Consider the following 13420-nt stretch of genomic DNA (forward strand, 5'->3'; position numbering starts at 1 on the left):
TAAATACATTTGGAAATAATTTGATACATTTTCATAAGGAAGGGAACTTGGACATGTTGCAGAAATGTGTAGGTAGAGGTCGGATTGTGTCCTGCAAACCAATCAGTCCTTAACAATAGCCAGTTTTGGGGGTAAGAACAGATTGAAGACTCTGAGACTGGGCCTGCAGTAGTGTAAAAATTGTAAAAGTTCTGTAGCAATTGCTGTGAGGTGTTACTTATCCACTTCTGACAAACTTGAGGCACGTAATTTTCTACTTTATACACAGGGGAAACTTTGGTACATCATGTACACATGCAGAGTGACAGTTATCAGTACAGATAAGCACTGTCAGATATGCCAGGTTCCCCCTCCATTTTCTTAGTACTTTGAACAAATGTTAAATTAAGTAGTTATTGTCAGAGTGAGAGACAGGGATTAAAACCAAGACATTTTTGCCCAACCATTGAGCTGAATAATCTTCATGGAGTGCTTAACCTGTCAGTGTATTAAGGAGGTAGTTGCCTGTTCTGTGGCTTGGCTTAAATTTATGTTGTAAGTAAGTGGAGTTTAGGAGAAGAACATGTACAGTTTTCTCACATACTTGAAATTAAATGGAGAATTTATAAGCATATAGCAACTTACAAGGTGATCTGTGTAAAACGTATGTGTACTTTTATATCATAGCAAAACCTTAGTGGTGTGCCACACAGATACTGATTTTCATCTTCGGAAACGTAAATTACTCACTTTTATCAATGTTGTGGGAAATCTGTGGGGTAGGACAAGCACAGTATCAGGCAGCTGACACAACCTTCCCCTATCTTCTTGAGTTGTTTGAGACCGAAGCGTTACGAACATGGGCAGAATATAGTTTTTGAATTTCATTAGGATAACTTAGAAATGCATTAAAAGATATCTTAAGTCTTTAAAAAGAAACCATGGTTTATATGAACCATAAAATAATAAAAGAGAAGTTTGAAGATGAAAACAAGTTTCACAGTTTTAAAAGTTTAGTAAATGTATACAGGAAAACACAGGGTCATCCAGAAAAACTCCCAATTCTTTTGTTTGTAGGTGTTTGAAATTGCTGAAATAGTTGACCAGATGTCACCATGGGGCATGTTACGCATTCCACGACCACTCATTATGATTCGAGCATTCCGGATATATTTTCGTTTTGAGCTGCCAAGAACTAGGATAACAAATATCTTGAAGTAAGTAAGGCTCTTATCGAAATAACATCAGAGAATTTCAGTTTTACCTTAGAAGACTGACTATGCAGCTTAGAAAATGACCCTTCATGCTTAGTGGGTGTTTTCTTCCTGAGTTTTAGTTCTGGCCAAAAAATTCTGCTGTTACTCTATTTAAGGAATCGAGTTTCCTAGAAAATGATCAAATATTTAAAGAAATCCTAGTTTGTTGCTAATAACTGTAGCCATCACTTTTCAACCAATGGCAATAAATTCTGTTCCATTAATATGGCCACGTAGTAATCAAGGTGGACTCTCCTAGTAGGGTAAATAAAGTACATGAGCATGTGCCCCAACCATTAGAGTTATGAGTGTATGTTTATTGGTGTATGTACAGAGATGCTTACATGCAAGAAAATACACGTAAGTATGTTTGGTACAGCATGTAATAGCAGAAGCCATGTAGTGGTAATGTGAAAGTTCTTTGGTCTATATTCTGTATCAGCTTAACTTCATCATCATGTTTTGTCTGTAGAAGTCATTAGATACTATTTTACAAACACTAGTTTTTATGCATTTTATTTTATTTATTTATTTTCTCCCACCTTTTTTAGTTTACAGCTGATTTAGTTACTCTAACTTACAGGTTTAAAAAAAATCATGGCCCCCCATTCGATCTTTGCACTGAGTTAGAGGTCAGGTTTAAGGACAAGTTTTGTGCAGGATGAAATACTACTTTCTCTGTGTGATCATATTGTGTATTTTGGAGCTTTTCAGAGGAGGCTTCATGATACCCATGCATTCAGTGTCATGTTTATCTTTTTGACAGGCGTTCTGGAGAGCAAATCTGGAGCGTTTCAATTTTCCTTCTATTCTTTCTCCTCCTGTATGGGATCCTGGGAGTGCAGATGTTTGGAACTTTTACGTACCATTGTGTTACCGATGACACGCAGCCAGGGTGAGTTAGTCTGTACAGGCATGACATGGGGCTGTTCTTTCATTGTGTATGTATAACTATAGTCAATGGGTGTAAAATGGGGTTAATAGATTAAAAGTGGTTCACAAAAATGCCTTTTTAGGGGAAACTAAAATGTTAGGAATTCCAAAAAGTACAAATTTTGTCTGCAACAGAGATATTATGAATTGTGGCATTTGGCTGCAGTCTGAGTTAGGGAGTGAGTGACTGTGTATGTGTGTGTTCGGGGGGAGAAAGGAGGAGAGTAGAGGAGGCTTTAAGAGGAGTATTGGCACTTGTGGCTGATTCAGGACACTGAGGATGCATCAACTTTCCTTGTATCTTCCTGTCTTTTCCCACGAAGTCTGGGTGTGGCAGCAGACCTAAAGTATAGGGAAGAACTACCCCTAGAATCTCATGTCTTTTCTGGATTAAGAGGTTGCTGGGACCTGATGCTCAGATTTAAAAAGCCTTTTTACCCAGTCTTTGGAAAATACTTGATTAATGTTTTACACCAGTGATGAAGTATACATAGAATCAAAGAATTACAGAATGGTTTGGGTTGGAAAGGACCTTAAGATCATCTAATTCCAACCCTCCTGCCATGGGCAGGAATGCCTCACACTAGACCATGTTGCCCAAGACTCAGTCCACCTTGGCCTTAAACATTGCTAGGGATGGAGCATTCACCACTGCCTTGGGCAACCTCTTCCAGTGCCTCACCACCCTCACAGTAAAGAACTTCTTTCTTATAAACAACCTAAATCTCCTCTGTTTGTCTGAACCCATTAGCCCTTGTCCTGTCGCTATAATTCCTGATGAAGGGTCCCTCTCCAGCAGCCTTGTAAGCTCCCTTCAGATACTGGAAGGCTGCTATGAGGTCTCCATGCATCCTTCTCTTCTCCAGGCTAAACAGCCCCAATTTTCTTAGCCTGTCTTCATACGGGAGGTGCTTCAGCCCCCTGATCATCCTCGTGGCCCTCCTCTGGACTTGCTTCAAAAGTTCCATGGCCTTCTTAAGTTGGGGACATCAAGTGAGGTCTCAAGAGAGCAGAGGATTACAGAGTATAGGGATATATCAGGTTTTTGATTCAGCACATATCTAAACACAAGATCAACTCCAGATGCAGTACAGCATTTGTCACTGGGATGGCTCATAAAATCACTGATAAGTATATGCTTACATATCCTGTTAAATTGAGGGCTTGACTTTATGCTCAGCCATAAAGCATTGTGAGAATCTTTTGCATCTATTTCTTCGGTTTGTCCCTGTTTCTTTGGATAGGGAAGTTGTAGCATTTGCTTTAGTCAAAATTGAATCCTTTTATTCCTATTGAATTTGTCAGAAGATAAAATAAACAGATATTATAAGGAAGCAGAACACCACTTAATCTGCTACTGTGCTGAATAAAGTCTGATTATTGCAAAACTTTGTGTTAAAGATTTTTTCTAAACTAGGGCCTATAAACTATCAAATATAAAATGAGGTTATTAAAAGTGCCACATACAAAAAAGGTTACAAAATTATTTGAGAATATACTAGGTATTATATGGCATTTTGTTAAATGAAAAAAAACCTGCCTTCTAGGTATTTTCTTATTTAATCAATACCATAGGAAATATGGGACTGATCTTCACCTAGATTGGAAATGAGGTATGAGTTTTCCTCTTTTTTAAGAAAATCTTTATAGCATAGCTGTTTTTTTAGTTTCACATAGACACAGAGGAATAAAAAACAACTCAGGAAAGATTGGGCAAGTTGAGTCAGTCAGCCTGTCTCAGGTAGTTCATTAATGAGCCACAGCTGTAAATACTGGCTATTTCTGCAAACCAGATCCCAGGCTCCCAACTGAAGATTAGGAAATGAAAATCATGTAGTTAGTGGCCACCTGTAAGAACATTAATTGTAGGTGATTTGTCTGGTATTACGCAGAATTCTATGGCAACCAGCAAGGCTAAAATCTTATTATTGAGGTCAAGACTTCATCTATTTCAGAAATTCTGGAAATTACTCTTTTTAAGTCTACTGCCTCGTGAATAATAATAATAATAATAATAATAAAATTATTATACAGGAGGCAAGTCTCTGTCAAAAAGACAGCATGTTAAAATCTTTCTATTCTTTTTTTTATTTGAAAGGATGTGGCAGCCTCAGCAAACACTCATTGCCGCTTTGACTGCTGCAAGTTCTTTTATCTTTCCATCCTTCTTGACGCCCACACTGCCTGACCTCCTGTATCTCAACCTCCTCAGTTATTTGCTAATGTTAACTCTGGCAAACAGAAATATTGAAGTGAGATAACTGTGTTCAGACTTTTTCATTCTGTCCATGAAATCAGCAAAATCTGACTTCCTTCCAAAGGCTGAAAAGTTTTTATGTATTTTTGTTGTTGTTGTTTGATGATAAATCATTTCTTTCTGTCTGTTTTATAATCTTCTTTATTTTGCCAGACTTTTTTTTTTCTCCCTCATGGGGGAACTCTGTCTTCTTCCCACGCCATTTTCTCACTCAGTATTCCTTTGGGATTATTACTTCTTGCTACTACGCTGTCACAGTTTTCCTCTGATGATTTCTCCAACCATTGTATCTTTTTTTTTTTTTTTTCTGCCAATAAATGGTATATGACATGGATTTCCTTAGTATGGATCTTTAGTTGCTTGAAAGACACACAGTGTGGTTGGAATGTAGTGTATATATAATCCAGTTACCTGGGTAAGTCCATATCTTACAAGCAGTTTCAAAGGCTGTTTTGTTATATCTCAGATTAATTTCAAAGAATTGAACAAATACAGGGAAAATAGTTTGTGCTCCTGAATCTGCTATAATTTACTCTTGGGCACCTCCAGTATACAAAAGGTACTTCCGCAAGGATAGGAGAGAGAAATTACTTCCAAATCATTGCTCTGGCTGTTAAGATATTTTATATATCCTCACACACTAGCCACTGAATATTTTCTTTATTTTTATTCCCATGACGTGTTTGACTACACAAAAATACTGTCTTACCACGTGATTAGATTATATTTTTTCCACAACAGTAAATTTTCTTTTTGTAATTCTCAGTCTGCACTGAAGCTAAGGGAAAGGAAGCCTCATCAAATCAAAGAAAGCTAATATGGCTAACTGCTATAACTAACATAAAATGTAGTATCGATTCTTCTCCCAAAGAAATTCTTTGAGGGCCTTTTTGTAACACAGTATAGACTAAATATTTCTGTAGACCTGTCTGCCTTGTCGCCTTGGCAGTCAATTTTAAATCCTTCTTTGCAAGGTTTCTTGTTTAAAGTAGGAACTGCCCAGGAAAATAGATAAGAGAAATAATTACGGAGTAATAGAAAGATCAAAGAGGTTCTTGGTCATCTTTCCATCTGTCTCTGGATAGGCCATGAAAATGTCAGAAAACAGCTTCAAAGACCCAGGAGCTGAAAGTTCACCACAATATCTAATAGAAGAAATAAATATGATAAAAAAGAACAAAAGGGATTCAAGATACTGTCTTATATCAGCAGTGGGAAAATAAGAATGAGTAATTAGGTTTCTGAGAAAGGGAAGAAATCAAAGACGAAGCCTGAAAAATCAACGTAACAGGTCTTCTTTAACAGGGCACATTAATTTATTGATACTGATTGAACAATCAGCACTGCTTTAATATTGCGTTTGTGATTTATTCACAATCTCTCTTAATGGGGATATGTTTCTAGAATAAACTCCTCTGGGAGAAGAGAAATGGAAGAAATCTTACTTTTCCAGGCCTGATGTTGTTTAGACCCCAGCAGCACCAGTCTAAAAGCGATCCTGTCAAAAGGGTGGGAGCAAGTGCTGAGGTGACCTGTACTGGTGCCCAAGGGAAGCAGTCTTCAGGACTCTCCTGACTTTCAGAAGGCATGTGATTTCTGAGCAGAAATCCTAATGTTGTCTCAAATTGTTATACAGATAGTTATCCAGAGCAATTAGGCTGTTGATTCATTTCACACAGGATTTCCAGTGTTTCTGTTTGTCCAGCTCCATCTTGAACAAGAAGGTGACCTTTTAATGAAGATCAAGGATAGAGTGATGGGAACCCAACACCCTCAGCTTTTGGTGGCTGAGTAGCAGCACACACTCTATTGAGATTTGGAGTCATTCGGGTTTACCACAATTCTTTGTCCCATTGCAGACATCAGAGTTTGTTGAACTTCTGCTCAGACTGTCAGCCTTTATGGGAATTGTTTCCTCTGGCTAGTAAGTCCTTTCGAGTAAGCTAGAGTGGATTTTATGGGTTATTGTGAAATTGTCTGGCTATAAATACAAGAATTTGAATAATGTAACTACCACATCTCCTCTTTGCTGTAGGGAAGGTTTTATATTGATGTACAAGATTTTTGCCATGGTACAGAACTGAGGCCTGCTGAGTATTGAACTCTCCACATGAAACCTGCAAGAGGCCAGGATGGCAGGAGTCAGGAGATCCTTCAGCATATTGTAAAATTGAGGGAAAGACCAGACATCACTAGATAAACAGAATTGAAGAGTGACCTCCACTGAATCTGCCAAAAAGGTGCTTTCTGGAATAGAAGGAAGCTGGAAAAGTTCTGGGTTTTATATTGCAAGAGGAAGCCAGACAACTAATGGAGAAAGCTGTGGATGTCCTGACATTAACATAGGTTAGGAGTTAGCAGTTATCTCTAAGCAGTACACCTCTCTTAGCCTAGAAATACTGCAAGGAAGAGTCACTTCTGGATATGCAGGCAGTTGTGGGAAATAGTAAGAAAGAAGTTCTGAGATAATTCAGCTGTTTTTCTGTGAGTGATCTGTCTCATGTTGTTTTGGAAACCAGATTGACTGTTTTCAGTTTTTACTGCTATAGAAGCTGAATGTGATGTCTAAATTTGATTTCTGTCTCAATTCTTTGGATTACTGCAATTCAAAAAGGTCTGGAAAATGCTGGAATATTCGTCCTGAGATACGTGTGAGCAGACTGAAGCTATGATCTCAACTATGTTATTATTTCCAAAAACTTGTGGAAGCTGGGTGAGGAGCTGGAAGGTGGGAAAACAGCAGAAGTTTAATGAGAAAGAAGGAATAAGAGACAAGGAAAAAAAAAGAACCCAACAAACAAACAACAAAAAAAAAAAATATCCAGCAGGGGTTATGGCTAAATTGCTGATAAGCTTGACTTCTATCCAAGAAAGAATTCTGTAATGAATAAACAAGCACGAAGTTGTAAGCAGCTGGAAGATGGCAAGGAAGTGAGTAGCAGCTAATATGGATTTGTCAAGAATAAACCATGTCAAACCAATATAATTGCTTATGGCAGGGTAACAGTAATGTGAATTAGACAGAAGAGTGGATGTTGTGTATCTTTATTTTAGGAAGCCTTTGTAACAGTCTCACAGGACATTTTTCTAAGCTGGCAGGAGATACATTGTTAAGGTGAAAATAATCATCAAATAGGTACAAAACTACTTGGAAAACATGCTCAGTGGTATTAATGGCTCATCAGAACAGAAGGTGCAGGGATCCACATAAATCTGTCTTGTGCTATTTGGAGGTTTCATTAACATCCTGGATGATGGCAGGTAGAATTATACTTATTGGACTGAGGTGGACATGAGGTTGGGAGGGAGTGAGACATTTTGGAAGGCATGATTAGAATGAAAATGATTCTTGACAAATTGAAGACATGCTCTGATCAAGCTGCTTTCTTCTAGGTAAAGTGAGAGCTTTCACCAGATGGAACTGGCTGGTCAAAAGCCAGTTGTCAAGTGCTAAGTAGTTTGTTTTTGGAGCTAGCTGGATGATGCTGAAAATTTTTTCTTAGATGCTCAGTGACAGAAGCCCCTTTCTTTTGCTGTGCTGAGTCACATCTGCCACTTCAGATGTTAGATTAATGACTAGTGTGCGTAAGTGCATTTGATGAAGACATCCTGTGTATGGCCTTGCACCTTGCAACACAAGCTTTAGGAAGGAATTTATTTTGCTTTGAGATTAGATTTAGGGCATTATTCTTTTATGATGCTGATGATTATCTTGTCTTGTTCCTAAGCAGAAAGTTTGTTGAGATTAAACTGCATGATGCAGTGATTCAAAGAGAGAACCAGGATAATTTCCCTGGCTAGTTGTAGCTAACTCTGCTGTTGTGGGTCCAGAAGTGCTTGTGTGCTTTGATGGAAGTGATCCCCAGCTGACTTCAGTCTTAATGCTTTTCAGGTACTACAGTGCAGTTTAGGTGCCTTGCGTTTTCCCTATACTCAGCAGACAGATACTCAGAAGGTATTCTTCTATATTTAACCCAGCTAAGTCTGGTATGCAAACTTTGTTTTTTTTTGAAGTTATCATGAACATACTTCCAAATCAAAATGGGTACAGTTTTCAGCTTAGGTTGTTTTATATACTTCTGTTCATGTCCTTGCAATTTAAAAGGGAATGGAGGTGTTTTTCGCTCTTTCTTTTAAAATCTCTTAAGGAAATACTTTATTGGAATGTAATAGTTACTATCAGAATGAGATCACTTGAACTTGTAAATAAGTTCCATTTGATACACCTTGGTGAAATGCAGATTTGTGCAAGCTACCTTGATTTGGTTTTAACTTCCTGTTTATTTGCTATGTATAAGCACTTAACAGTGACAGCCTCCATTGTGTGAATGCCGTTAATTCATGTTGTTTTTATTCCTGTGAAACAAGCCTTGCATTGGCATACATAGCATGCAGTGCTGAATTTAGCTGGATGTACATTCCAGCAGAGTCCGTAGGAAAGATTTCTTCTTTTACTTGTTTTTCTGCCGTTAACTTCAGTAGCTTTGTTACACTGAAGGGTAATGACAGCATGATTTGAATTTAATTTCCTCTAATGCCGGTAACTAGTGATCAAATCAATAGATTGTCAAAACTGTTAAGTGGCTGCAACTATCCTGTTCTCATCTGGACAATGACAGCATTGGCATTTCGTAGCATAAGCAATTTGCCATGAGAACAGAATAATCTGGTTTTGATGTTAGCACCTTTGTTAAGAACCAAAATGCCTTGAATTCCCTCTCTGGCTAGCAGAGAGGGAATGGTGCTCCTGGAGTGTGGCTGCACCTGTTACCTCTGAACGTCTGGAGATGTATTTCTTTGTCTTCATTGTCTAAAATGAGGTGGGGATAAGTCAGGACAGCAGAGTTGTAGCCTTTACTGTGCAGCTCCTTCTGGTGGTGCAGCTAAGAGATGCTGGGTCTTTGAATGTTGTCCTGAAGTGGGAATAAGGTCAGTGGAGGAGACGGAACATCAAAGGCACATTTTGTAGACCCTAACTTCGGTCATGTATGAAATGAAAAAAGCTACAATCAAAATCAAGCTTCACCTAGTTTTACTGCCTCATGTAACAGGCAGTCTGATTTAATCATGCCTTTTTACTGAAGTGGGTGGGATGGGGTAGGGAGCAAGACCAGTGCTTTTCCCAATTAATAAACATGTAAACAGTTTTATTCTTGAAAAATTGACCAAAAAAGTAAGAATCTCCCAAGTTCTGTCCACAAAGATTTCAAGCTTAGACACCGAGTGAGTAGCTCGAGAGAGGACGCCTTCAACACCGGAGCAGGCGGAAGCTCAGCGTCCAGGAGCCTTAAATCAGAGCGGAGAGCTGCGAGAGCCACCGAGGGAGCCTCAAGCCCTCGACAGGACCTGCCCCGGAGCCGGCAGCTCAGCTGACGCGAGCAGCTGACTCACAGGGGGCGGAGCCAGGAGGGGCGGAGCCAGGAGGGGCGGAGCCAGGAGGGGCGGAGCCAGGAGGGGCGGAGCCAGCCCTCACTGGTTAAAAGCCTGCCCCAGGGAACGCGAGCGACTTAGGAGCACGGCGAGGAGGCCTGCGCGGGCGGGTCGAGCGGGATGGTGAGCACTCGCGTTATGACCAAGGCCCGGTCTGAGAGCTCTGCGCTGGCGGACCCGGCAGTGGCCACCGTAGGCACCCAGGCAGCCGATGAGAGGGGAGGCTGCAGTGCAGCCTTCGGGGTGTAGAGAGTGCCTGCACCCGTTTCCTGAGGGGAGGGTACACAGTGAGCAGGGCTGCACTCGGTGCTCCCTGGTGGAGGTCCTCCTGCAGCAGGGCCTGAGCTGTGGAATGCTGTTAATAGGCTGCAAGATGTCAGGGAAGATGAGAGGAAGCAGCACTGCTTGCTTCAGGCCCGAACTGTGCAGGGGCCTCAGGTGTCCCCTGTAGCTCATGGAGGAAAGAAAGAGGCCACTAACCCAAGGAAGCTGAGAAATAGTAACAAAAAAGAAAACAACAAAAAAAGGAGGAAGAGAACATTAAAAGCAAGGGACTTCCTCCTAAATGTGTTGTCCCCACCCAGAACCGCTTTGCTGTCTTGCAGGGGGCTGATGAGGAAACACACTCGCACCATGAGCAACCAGCTGATGCGCTGGTAAAGAAGATCAGTACTGGTGCTGCCAGGAAAAAGCAGTGGGTCATAGTGGCAGGGGACTGTACTTTGAAAGGCAGTAAGGCACCCACCTGTCGGCCTGACCCAGTCTGAAGGGAGGTGTGTTGCCTACCAGGGGCACAGATCAGGGATGTGGCAGAGAGGCTGTCTGCTCTAGAAAGTTGCACGGACTATTACCCACTTCTGGTGATACACGTGGGTGCTAGGGATATAGATAGTAGTAGCCTGGGGAACATAAAGGACTACAGAGCCCTGGGAGAGGTGGTTAGGGGCTCTGGAGCTCAGATAGTCTTTTAGTCAAATCTCCAGCATACAGGGGAGGGCCTTAAAATGGCTAGGTGGATTGGCCAGGTTAATAAATAGTTAGAAGGGTGGTGCCATAGTCAGTGGTTTGGGTATCTTGAACATGGGATTCAAGTTTGTAGACCAGGTCTCGTGGAGGCTGGTGGAGCTTGTCTGACAATGAAGAGCAGTTTTGGTAGGAGGCTTGCCAGACTGGTCAAGGAGTCTTTAAACTAGATGTGTTGGGGGAGGCGGGGCATCATTCCATCCCAACACACCCAGTCAGTTGCCAGCACCTATAATAAGTGCTCGGAGCAATGCAGAGGTATTCCAACTGCTCCAGCCAATGAACTGGCTTCATTTGGAGCTCGGCTCAGATGCCTCTATACAAACGCCCGTAGCATGGGGAACAAACAAGAGGAATTAGAGATGTATGCACGTCTACGGTGGTATGATATAATAGGCACTGCAGAAACATGGTGGGATGGCTCCTATGACTGGAGTGTTGGAATGGAAGGTTACAAGCTCTTTAGAAAAGACAGGCCTGGCAGGCGTGGAGGGGGAGTTGCTGTTTATGTTAGGGATAGGCTGGAGAGTATGGAGCCTGTCTGGGGACAGGTGAGCAGTCAACAGAGTTTGTGGGTCAGGGTTAAAGGAAAAACAATGATGGGAGACGTTACTGTGGGGATCTGTTACAGACCGCCTGATCAAGAGGACTCTGGATGAAGCACTCTATAGGCAGACAGGAAAAGCCTCACGCTCACAGACCCTTGTTCTCATGGGTGACTTCAACCACCCTGACATCTGTTGGAATGACGGTACGCCTGGCACAAGCAATCCAGGAGGTTCCTCGATTGTGTGGAAGACAACTTCCTTCTGCAAGTAATAGAGGAGCCGACAAGGAGAGGTGCCATGCTTGACCTCGTGCTCACCAACAGGGAAGGGCTCGTTGGAAATGTGACGCTCCAGGGCAGCCTTGGTTGCAGTGATTACGAGGTGGTCAAATCCGAGATCCTCAGGACAGTGAGAAGAGCATGCAGCAAGCTCACTGCCCTGGACTTCAAGAGAGCAGACTTTGGCCTCTTCAGGAACCTGCTCAGTAAGGTTCCATGGGATATAGCCATAGAGGGCAGGGAGGCCCAAGACTGTTGGTTGATATTCAAGGATCACCTGCTACAAGCTCAGGAGTGTTGCATCCCAACGAGAAGGAAGTGCAGCAGGAGGGCCAGGAGACCTCCTTGGATGGATAAGGAGCTGCTGAGGAAAATTCAAAGGAAAAAAGAATTTATAAATGGTGGAAGAAAGGACAGGCGGCCTGGGAAGAGTACAGGGATGTTGTCCGGGAAGCTAGGGACCAGGTTAGGAAAGCTAAGGCCCAGTTAGAATTAAACTTGGCTAGGGATGTGAAAGATAACAGGAAGGGATTCTATAGGTACATTGCAAATAAAAGACAGACTAGGGATAACCCAAAGCTATCAGGAGAACTGGCTACCCTGGATTTGGAGAAGGCTGAGGTTCTTAATGACTTCTTTGCCCCAGTCTTCACTGGCAAAGGCTCTGACCACACCACCCAAGTCTTGGAAGGGAGACACAGGGACTGTGAGAATGAAGACCTTGGGCCCACGGTAGGAGAAGATCTGGTTTGAGACCATCTTAGGAACCTGAACGTGCACAAGTCCATGGGACCTGGTGAAATCCATCTGTGGGTCCTGAAGGAGCTGGTGAATGAAGTTGCTAAGCGACTGTCCATTATATTTGAAAAATCATGGCAGTCAGGTGAGGTTCCCAATAACTGGAAAAAGGGAAGTATAACCCCCATTTTCAAGAAGGGGAAATTGAATGACCCAGGGAACTACAGACCAGTCAGTCTCACCTCTGTGCCTGGCAAAATCTTGGAGCAGATTTTCCTGGGAGGCATGCTAAAGTGCATGAAAAACAACAAGGTGCATGGTGACAGCCAGCATGGCTTCACTAAGGGGAAATCCTGCCTGACCAATTTGGTGGCCTTCTGTGATGGGGCTAAAGAACTGATGGACAGGGGTAGAGTAGTTGATGTCATCTACATGGCCTTGTGCAAAGCGTTCGATACTGTCCCACATGACATCCTTGTTTCTAAGTTGGAGAGGCATCAATATGATAGGTGGACCACTCGGTGGATAAGGAACTGGCTGGATGGCTGCACGCAAAGAGCTGTGGTCAACAGTTGCAGGCCAAGGTCCTGCACCTGTGTCGGAGCAATCCCAGGCACAGCTACAGGCTGGGCAGAGAAGAGATTCAGAGCACCCCTGAGGAGAAGGACTTGGGGGTATTGGTCGATAAGAAACTGAACATGAGCCGGCAGTGTGCGCTTGCAGCCCAGAAAGCCAACCGTACCCTGGGCTGCATCAAAAGGAGCGTGACCAGCAGGTTGAAGGAGGTGATCCTGCCCCTCTGCTCTGCTCTCGTGAGACCTCACTCGGAGTATTGTGCACAGTTCTGGTGTCCTTAACATAAAAGGACATGGAACTGTTGGAACACGTCCAGAGGAGGGCCATGAGGATGATCAGGGAGGTGAAGCACCTCCCATATGAAGACAGGCTGAGAAAGTTGGGGCTGTTCAACCTGGGGAA

At 42.4% G+C, this 13420-nt stretch overlaps 1 protein-coding gene across 4 annotated transcripts in view; it reads left to right on the top strand.

The window, feature by feature from the left end:
* The window catches only part of NALCN (sodium leak channel, non-selective), a 227095-nt gene that overhangs the window by 21500 nt on the left and 192175 nt on the right, over window positions 1-13420 (top strand). For all 4 annotated transcript variants that reach the window (XM_061349282.1, XM_061349283.1, XM_061349284.1 and 1 more), the window contains exons 4-5: window positions 1057-1196; window positions 2002-2130. In XM_061349282.1, coding sequence (XP_061205266.1) covers window positions 1057-1196; window positions 2002-2130 — 269 coding nt within the window. The remainder of the gene's footprint in view (window positions 1-1056; window positions 1197-2001; window positions 2131-13420) is intronic.

This window comes from Neopsephotus bourkii, unplaced genomic scaffold, assembly GCF_033783945.1.
Source record: "Neopsephotus bourkii isolate Nb327-2 ecotype Australia unplaced genomic scaffold, CSIRO-AGI_Nbou_v1 NB_398, whole genome shotgun sequence".
NCBI lineage: Eukaryota > Metazoa > Chordata > Aves > Psittaciformes > Psittacidae > Neopsephotus > Neopsephotus bourkii.